Below are 9832 nucleotides of genomic sequence, written 5' to 3'. Positions count from 1 at the left end.
TATATATATAAAACACAGGCACACACGGTTCATGGTAAAATTAGCATTTTATTTTACCCTCGTGATAACTTTCTCCCTTATTAATGTTATGCTTATGAGAATCTAATTTTGATAAAGAATATGGCAGGCTTTTTCGGAACGTATAGTCTTTCATCGACCATTTCGTTTCTAGACGATTAACGTATTTACGTTACTAAACAGTTTTTTACTAATAAAATATTTATATCACGTGTAAAATTTATATATATATATATCTAGGATAATTAAAACAGTACTAGGCAAACTTGAATTAAAAGCGAAAAAAAAAGGCAGGCAAGAAAGTGAATCGAGTTCCACCTATTCAAGTACCATTTCCTTAAACGAGGACAAGGGAGAAAAATTCATGCCCTTATACTATGTATAATAATTATAGTTGCGATACTAATAATAACGATTAAATTAGCTAAATACTAGATGGACTCGTATTAATTGCTGTTAAAAGATACAGAAATGCGCGATGGGCGAAGAAATTGTAAATATCGCTCATGTGTGTATGTATGCGGTCTCGTATGCATGCGTGCATGTATACTGATTAATTAATTAGATGGTTGTGCTCGCATGCATACAGAAACGTTACAAAAGAGTTACGAACAAGGCACACGCAATTATTCACGCACGCACGCATACACGAATTCCGCGCGGTCACGTGGTATGTATAATTTTATTGTTGTATTCTGTATATCGATGTATCGCAATGCCTTGATGCAAAAGTGAGTAATTATAAGAGGAAGCGCGTCAGCACGCGAACTGTATCAACACGACATACAATGTTCACAAACGGTAGATGCAAACAAATTCGATTAAAAAGATTAGTTGGAACAATAAAAAGGAAATGAATAAAAGCAAGGAAGCAAGTGGACGTCTCTCCAACAGAGTTTCTCGCACAGAAATTGAGGAACGGAATTCGACGTTAAATTTTACTTTGATAAAAGTTTCCTGTTTCAATTATGAAACAATTTAAAACTATAGAAATATAAAACTCATTTTGTAGAGTCAGCGATTTTATGAGAATTCAGATCTAAACAAGAGTCGAATGTATGGAAGGTTTTTTTTTATTAGTTAAGACGGCGTGAGATCTTTTGCATCTCGTGCTCTCTACACGTTTTTAGATTTTCGTATCCTTTAATTAAATAAAGGCTCCCGTCGACTACGTAATGTTAAACGTGTACAAGTATTTACTTTTTAAAGAACGTTGCAACGGAAGCTTCATTATTTATTGTTCACGAATTAGTTGAACTTGAATATTCGATAAAAGTACTGCACTCGCGGTAAAATATCAAGTTACAGAAGTTGTTTAATCTATACATGTTTTATACGTTCGCGGGGATAAACATTTTAAAATACTACAAGTTGTAGTTAATCCTTGTTCTAATCTGTCGTGTTTTAAATTGTACAAATTCGGAAACAGGCACAAGCAGTGTCGGTAGATTTGATGTTGTTGAATAGCCACGCCAATTTAGCTTGTATGAAACTGAGACGCGGCATATTTATTCGAGGATTAAAAACAATCTCATCCACTCGCATAACATGACATTCTCATTGTCGTCGAAATTTCACCTAGCCAATTTTCATCGTAAACATCCGTTGCGATTATACTATTGTACATTTGTATTAAATATTACATCTCTTTTCTTTGTTCTGTGTTTGTCTGTAAAGATGCACGCGGCGACAAAAGATGATAACGTTCAAGTAAATCAAAAGAGGATTTCGATCAGAGTAACATTATAGTATAATTATTATTAAGTAGTACGTTTGATCATTATAGGAATGTGTAAAAAAAAACCAAGTTATGTTTGCAAAATTGAATGAGGAAAAATGATCACGGTGATTATTAGTTTATTAGAGCATTTGAATTAACAATAAGGATATTGTATCATTTCGATTTAAATCCTAATGTAAGATGCAATTTCCTTCGATAGTATGATCGTTGATCAGTATAATATCAAGTTTGTGATAAACCTATTTATTGTATTAAATATTCTTGTTCTGGCGTAGTATCGTAGTAACTATTTTCTTCTCTAACGTTTTAGCAAGTTGCTGAGTACCAATCGTATCGACCGAATTATTATTCCATGTATCCTTGGACTTGTAAAATAGCAGTTTGAAAGAAAGCGATATTTTGATCGAGCCTCTCAGACCGTAAAAAGTTGAAGATTATCTCCATTCCTTAAACTGGAGAATTCGTCTAAATCCGAATTTTCATTATGTAAAAAACGTAGTAGCTTTGAAATCATAGTAGATACTCTCTACTGTTAAAATCGACAGACCAGTGATGCGTTTCTGATTGTAGAAAATTGTTTCTGTCAAAATTCGAGCAATTATCGCTTTACGTATACTTTTGCGGCTGGATGGAAGAACTGCTCGTAATGAGAATGAAAACTGATTAGATAGCGTCTTATCGAATCGAATTTAATAAAGCCGGCATATTTTTAAATGTACATTAGCTGGAAAAGCGCAACAAGTTTTGATCGATGATGTATAATTATACTTGGGTCAAATACATGCGTTGGACGTTAAACGAAATTTTTACGTTTACAAGCATAGAGAGCAGTAGAAACGTGCGTGCGAACATGAATATAATTGTATCTGAAAATAATTTGAGAACCATGATCTTTCGTATCAATCCTGATCCTTTTGCTTAACACGGAACTGTATCTCTTCTTCGGTTATCGCGTAGCTTTTCCCTCACTGCCATTGTAAAATCATAAGAATTTCATGTTTTTTTTTTATTAAATCCAGCATGTGCTGGTTGCTGAATTATGTACACACGAGTACGAAGTGCAATGCTACGATAATTATACATATATAAATATATTACTAGCAAAACTTATGTACATGTTGAAAAGTAATTTCAATTGTAAATTAAACGTTAAGACTTAGTTTCTATAATTTAAGGAATTCATATAGTCCTGGCATACGCAATAACTGTATTATTACATATTATTATTGTAATTGTATTATCTTTATTGATGGAAAAAATATGGAAATGTATACACATTACACCACCATTATTTTCTACAAATCTTGAGTGCATCATGACTAAAATCACATACGTGAGATAATATAATAATAATACTTGTAGTAATAATAATATGTTGTTATTTGATGATACTTGACAATATATTAGCGAGGATATTATATTCCATCGTAGAATTTTAGAATCTTTTTGCTCGACAATTCAAAAATCGATTCTAATTGAAAATTGAACAGGCTCTAAATTCGAAACTTGAATATGGCAACAGAGAGAAAATAAGAGTACTCAGTTTTATTTTACGAGCATGATCCTCGATCCAAGTGATCAATCCTAAAGATGAAAAATCGTCGAGGTGGGACAGCATCATGTACTCCTACAATTACATCATTCGAATGATCCTCAAATAAGGGAGGAGGACACAAATATCTTCTCGTGATTGATCGCTATATGTTCGCTACACAGGCATTGGATTTTTGATTGAAAACCTTCTTAATCGATAAAGGAAATCAAGGCGAAAACAAATCCATTTTAATTCATGCCATTCCAAATTGTGGGCTATTTGATTCAGTGACTCCACTGACAGACCAGACCGATTCGAAGGGGATTAGGACAAAACTCTCAAATAGCTTAGGTCTCTCACAAGATACATGAAAAATATGAATGATTTAGATTCATTGGACTAATTTCCTTAAAATTAGTCACGTTAAAAACTTGATTTTTCAAATGCGAATTACTGCCAAATATATCTTTGGTACAAGTACAACAATTCGTGGATATTAACCTGTGTACAAGTGAAAAGGTTTAAAATCTAATTCAAAAAGATATGACGTTTAATTCATTGAAATTAAGCCAATGGCTTGTAAAACAATGTAATTCCATGGGTAAGAATTTACTTAAATATCTGTACAACATATATTACATCAATGAACCATTTTAGGTTTGAAGAATCCCACGCCAATCCAGCAAAATTGTATTCCGAGAATATTAGCTGGTGATGATTGCATCGGATGCGCAAAGACAGGCAGTGGTAAAACGCTTGCATTCGCACTTCCCATATTGCAAAAGCTATCAGAAGATCCATATGGCATATTTGCGCTTATATTAACACCAACACGAGAGCTCGCTTTCCAAGTATTAAATTAAATGATACAATCATCTAAATTACGTGTTTTATATATCAAGTAACGAGAATCTTATTTATAGATCGCCGATCAGTTTTCAGTAGTCGGAAAATCGATTGGTTTAAAGAAATGTGTAATTGTCGGTGGAATGGATATGGTTACACAAGGTTTAGAGTTATCGAAGCATCCGCATATAGTTGTCGCGACTCCAGGACGATTGGCAGATCATCTCTCTAGTTGTGACACGTTTTCTTTGAAGAGAATCAAATACCTAGTATTGGATGAAGCCGACAGACTTTTAGAGGGTCACTTTGACGATCAAATAAAAACAATTTTCAGTGCTTTACCAAAGAAGAAACAGACGCTGCTTTTTAGTGCAACAATGACAGACACCCTTGACAAAGTAAAACACATGTCTAGTAAGGTACCACGACCTCCACACGAATTTTAAAGCGATTAGATAGAGCAAGTAAGTTAGTATAAAACAAGTTTTTGCAGCCCTTCTTCATATGGGAATCCAATGATGAAACTGGTGTGGCCACGGTGAAAGAGCTTGATCAACGTTACGTACTTTGTCCCAATGACGTTCGTGACTCGTTTCTAGTAGAAGTGATCAGAACATTTCGAGCAGATAGTAAAGATGGATCAATCATGATATTCACAGAGACTTGCAAGTAAGCCGAAATTCTTACAAGTACGTATCTGGTCTTTTAAACATGCAAACGTTTTCATACATTCTAGACATTGCCAAGTACTGTCTATGACATTGAACAACGTAGGATTTCAAAATGTGGCCCTCCACGCGATGATAAAACAAAAGGATCGACTGACAGCCCTTGCTCAATTCAAATCGAATCATACGAAAATTTTAATAGCCACAGACGTTGCAGCGAGAGGTTTAGATATTCCTACAGTTGAATTAGTTATAAATCATATAATACCTAATGTACCGAAGGAGTACATTCACAGAGTTGGGAGAACCGCTAGAGCGGGGAAAGGTGGTATGGCAGTTAGTTTAATTACTCCGCAAGATATTAAATTGCTACATACCATTGAAGAGACTATTGGTACAAAACTGACCGAGTACAAAGTTAATGGTAATAGATTATTAGATTCAATGATGACAAAACTGAAAATGTTAATATCACTTCTTCATTTGTAGACAAAGAGATAGTAACGATCTTTACACAAATATCGGTCGCTAAACGCGAAGCGGAAATGAAGTTGGACGAAACGGACTTTTACGAAAAGAAAATGATTAATAAACGTAAGAAACTTATCCTCGAAGGAAAAGATCCAGATGAAATCGAAGAAATACTAGAGAAGAAGAAACGGGGTAATTCAAAGAAAGAACGTACAGTATGATTAATTCAGATTTTATTTTGTTCAAAAGTGTATATAATGTACAAGATGTATTAAACTACTTTTTCATTCATACATCATTACTCGCTATGGAAAAATATTTCTATTATATGCTGTGTAAATTACAATCGGATTATGGTAAAAAAAAACAATATAATATGTATATGTATATCGTAGAAGCCGAGTTCAAGAAACATATAAAACAGTTTATAAAATACTTTTTTTAATGTCAGTGTATAATAGCTTTAGATCCGACTTTCTACAGTTATAGGCAATTCTAATGGCCAATAAAATAGATCAAAAGATCCAAATGATCATAAAAAAATATAACTTTGGTTCTCCTTGCATTTCAAAGTGAATATTCATATCAAAAACATTTGGCAAACTTGACAAGATGTTTCATACATCACTTGAGAATACATTAAACAAAATTGTAGTATCATACACATTTAGGAGCACGTTCTCATCTTCTCTTCATTCTGAATTACACTCAATTTACCCAGGAAGGCATAAAGCTCGGCGACGTATTCTTTCGGGTATTTACGATAATGTCCAACATGCGGAGATTTATCAAATATTTTAACGTATGTCTGAAAAGGGACAATGTCAACTCACTATCGACTTTGCATATTCGTGGCATCTTACCTTTACGCCCAAGCTGTCCCATTGATTCTTTACTTTATAATTACTCGTTATCGGACCAACTGGATCCGTTTTGCTCATGAAAAATAATGCAGGAGTACGTACCAAGTTTGAATGAAATAATTGACTAGACCTTATATAATACTGGGTCGATTGTTTGTAAAACGTTTTTAAGTGATACCTGTAAATCGCGTTAATATTAATCTACGAATCATAAATTTGAAGGAACATCGCAGTGACCACAAGAAAATACTCACTCCATATATTTTCGTAACATGGTTTGAAGCATTTCATTTTTTGGGAACACAGCCCTTGGTACACCGATCGACAGTTCAGTCACATCAGCTGCACTGTCCCACACTTGGCCAATAATTCGGTCAATTACATTGTTATACTTTTTGTGATCGCCTTGAACTAAATCGCATACTTCTCCCCACATGTATCCACCTACTGAAAATCCATGCAAAACTATTTGCTGATAATTCTGATTTCGTGTTAGGAACTCTAACAAATCAGCAGCAATTAACTAAAAGTAAATCTTGACAAATTAGAAAACATACATTAGGCATAAATCGAAGATGGAGCTAGATACTTTACACACTTACTCTTGATCCATTCATAGGCCACAATAATTGCCAAGGCGTAATCGTTACTACGATAACATCAAAACCTTGCTTAGTATATAATTCCACGTATTTCATGACGTGCTTGCGTTTCGCCAACAACCAGGTAAGCAAGACCAACAGAGGTCTATTCTCATTATTGCTGAAAGTCGGCTTGGCTCTGCCAAAAGTTCTAATCTCATTGTCTTGAGAAATATGTTCAATGTTTTTCGTAACTTGATAACTCGACAGCTTGCATACTAGTAAAAACAGGGCCTGAGGACATGACATTCATTAGAATACAGGAAGACAATTCCGTATTGTAAAAATTTTATATTACCAAGTCTTGTTTCTGGCTCAACAATGGAGTTTTTCCATAAGGAACTAGTCTTGTCCTTGCAAGAGTAGACAATAGTGCCCTCCGAGCAATCATCTTTATGACAATTACGTTCTAAGTACAATGTTTATAAGATACAATTATCGATAATACAACCATACAATCAAGTATAATTAGTGTCTTATCGTAAATTATAATTCTTGAAAATGACGCATCAACCGAGTTCTTTGTTTACTGTGCACGATATGCAAAATAGAATTTATAACTCGTTTCACCTTGTACACATTTTATTCTCAGTCAGTTCCATTCAAACTTTACGAAACTAATACGAGATTCGTTATAACTTGATCATTAAAATCAATCGACTCGCGTATGACATTTTTATTAGCTAATATAGCGCACTAAATCAGCTTTCTCTTTTTATTCTTATTCTCTCGCTCATTGCAAGTCCGCAAGGCAGTTGCCAAGCAATATCGAATTTCATTCGGGATTCGCATTCACTATTTCATACTCCGCAGTTGATCTCATTGTATACATTGTAAAAAAAAATTGTTTATACACAGATTCTCATAGTTCCCCGCTTCTTTTATCGAAATCGTGTTACTGAAAATTATTACAAATAAAAAAATGCACATGCTCAAAAGAAAAAGTTGGAAGAGTCTCTCCTCATTGAAAACAACTCTAAAAACGGGCCACAGTATGTGATATTTCAACTGATTTATATAATGCTTATTCGGTTCCATGTCGCGTGCTTATAATTAATCCGTTCTATCATTAGGACAAATTGATTCAGATGATCGAAGCAATTACGTTAATTTAACTGATTATTGTATCTCAATTGAAAAAAGTTACAGAGCTGTTGTTCTTTAAAAAAATTTAGATAGGCTAAACAAGAGTAGAATGCAAAAAAAATACTTACACTTTAACGGTCGAGTCGAGCTTCTGTTCTCGTTGCAAACTGAATTGCGTTTGCGTGTTCTCTAAAGTATGTAATAAAGCATTGGTCGGCGCAAGTAAAGCGATTAAAGTAACTTAATCATTTTCACAAGATAATAAGTATATAACTTCCATTGTCGGTTTTGCAGTTTAAAAATAAGAATTTTTCAACTATAGATTAGAATTCTTTTCTCTATAGCATGTAATGCATCCACGATTTTTATACGTTTCGATAAAGGTATTACTGAATAATCTTTAATAAGACTCGTATCTGTAGAAAATAATTTTTCCTCTGACGATATACTTCGTCACATATCTCTTGACAAAGTTTGTATGGGTATGAGAATATTAAAGAAGGAAATCATGTTAATTGTAAATTTCAATGTATTCATTACCACATACATCAATGTATACTGATACTAATCGTATAGCTACCTGAAATTTTATCTACCAATTAATGAATTAATGTTCGTATTACATACTATTATCGCTATTAATAAGTTACTTAATTTCATGTTATATAAAACACATACGTTTAATACATACATTATATACGATGTATGTACGTTGCCAAGTGTTGAGATAAAATTTTTAAAACATCAGAGGAAGATGGGAGAGAGTTTGTGCATTAGAAAGTCGAACGGGAATGGTAAGATACGACAAATTGTCAATAGTACAAAGAGCTAGTTTTCTTAAAGCGAAGAGCGAGCAGTTTGATGGTTTCAAGAGAACTCGGAATACCCAAGTTTCATGCGTACATACGTTCAGATTAGCAATTAGATCCTCTCCTGATTTCTTCCTCTGTTACCTTGTCGCTACATACGTATACATTATAATAGACGTCCATAAAATAGTTTCTGTCATGGGCACGGGCACGTACGAATAGATGAAATAAAATCGCTACAAAAGTAATAAGAATTTATCGGAAATTAACGCTTGAAATATGCCGGAATAATAATTTTCGTATATAGATTGCAGGCTACTCTTACTTTAGGTAAAATTGACATCATCTACTGGAAAGTAACAAGATCTAAATACTGATTATTATTCGGCCTTTGGAAGCTCGTTAATTTCTTACAAATATATTACGTGAAAGAAGCGGCTCAAGATGTTACTTCTTACTGTGCTTCAGCATAAATATTACGTAAACAAGATTCACGTCCAATTATATAGAATACATGTATATATATATATGATGTTGCTACAAGTATTGACGGTGTAATTCACCGCTCCTGTTAAAACCTACTCGAATACAGCGTCTACAATTGTGCAGAAATATGGGCCAGTCTTTGATAATCACGTGTTCAACGAAATTTCATTCAATAATTATGCAAACTTCGGTATATACGCACAATATGAAACATAGTCCACAAAAGTGTTTTCCTACTCTTTTGTATACTGTCAAAAGTACGATGATTTAAAAAGAGGATAATTTACATGTACACGTGTCTATATAACTTTTACATTTCTATATAACATTGTTAAAATCATAAAATACAACAAAATTCGTAAGAGCAACAATTGCAACAAAAGCAAATGAAAGCTCAACAATAACGTGATACCACCGTTATTAAGGATGTATTGGCTATACAGTCAATCCCAAAAGTTTATGCACTTTAGAAACGCATTTTTTAAAAAGAAATCAGACGTCGGAAGAACATTGCTAATAATAAACAACAAAAAAATTCTTTTTGTTTTTCCGAAATTTTTCCAAGGGGTACCCCTTCAGATTTTGCAAAATTTTCGTTTTTGGCCAATAACTCCCAAACCGTTGGACATACGGAAAAATTGTATCAGACCTTTCTTGTAGAGGATGACG

General features: G+C 33.6%; 2 protein-coding genes across 4 annotated transcripts; one reads left to right on the top strand and one right to left on the bottom strand.

Moving 5' to 3' along the window:
- Nucleotides 1–6: 6 nt before the first annotated feature.
- On the top strand, nucleotides 7–5579 carry Dbp45A (putative ATP-dependent RNA helicase Dbp45A). Of its 2 annotated transcripts, XM_026813147.1 has the most exons (7): nucleotides 7–3365; nucleotides 3476–3894; nucleotides 3951–4144; nucleotides 4217–4558; nucleotides 4633–4808; nucleotides 4876–5231; nucleotides 5297–5579. In XM_026813147.1, the coding sequence occupies exons 2-7, from the start codon at nucleotides 3837–3839 to the stop codon at nucleotides 5497–5499; spliced, it is 1329 nt and encodes a 442-aa protein (XP_026668948.1). In that variant the 5' UTR covers nucleotides 7–3365; nucleotides 3476–3836; the 3' UTR covers nucleotides 5500–5579. The 2 variants fall into 2 exon arrangements, with proteins under 2 accessions (XP_026668948.1, XP_017879245.1); XM_018023756.2 differs by having other exon boundaries at nucleotides 7–3894.
- A 123-nt stretch (nucleotides 5580–5702) lies between these two features.
- Nucleotides 5703–9655, bottom strand: l(2)k09913 (transmembrane protein 53-like lethal (2) k09913). 2 transcript variants are annotated; one of them, XM_026813149.1, is made up of 6 exons: nucleotides 7997–9655; nucleotides 7081–7680; nucleotides 6744–7016; nucleotides 6396–6664; nucleotides 6142–6319; nucleotides 5703–6086 (listed from the first exon to the last, which is right to left on the bottom strand). In XM_026813149.1, exons 2-6 carry the CDS (start codon nucleotides 7171–7173, stop codon nucleotides 5946–5948), a joined length of 954 nt encoding a protein of 317 aa, XP_026668950.1. In that variant the 5' UTR covers nucleotides 7174–7680; nucleotides 7997–9655; the 3' UTR covers nucleotides 5703–5945. The 2 variants fall into 2 exon arrangements, with proteins under 2 accessions (XP_026668950.1, XP_017879249.1); XM_018023760.2 differs by having other exon boundaries at nucleotides 7081–7191.
- Nucleotides 9656–9832: the final 177 nt, after the last annotated feature.

The sequence above is a fragment of the Ceratina calcarata genome, unplaced genomic scaffold (genome assembly GCF_001652005.2).
Source record: "Ceratina calcarata isolate Rehan_Ccalc_2016 unplaced genomic scaffold, ASM165200v1 scaffold310.2, whole genome shotgun sequence".
Lineage (NCBI taxonomy): Eukaryota > Metazoa > Arthropoda > Insecta > Hymenoptera > Apidae > Ceratina > Ceratina calcarata.
This window is presented reverse-complemented; position numbering and strand designations above follow the sequence as displayed.

Coding starts and splice junctions, on each gene's coding strand:
- Dbp45A (XM_026813147.1), top strand. CDS start 3,837: ATGACGTTTAATTCATTGAAATTAAGCCAATGGCTTGTAAAACAATGT. Junction 3,895..3,950: donor AAAACAATGTAATTCCATGG/GTAAGAATTTAC, acceptor GAACCATTTTAG/GTTTGAAGAATCCCACGCCA. Junction 5,232..5,296: donor GACCGAGTACAAAGTTAATG/GTAATAGATTAT, acceptor CTTCATTTGTAG/ACAAAGAGATAGTAACGATC.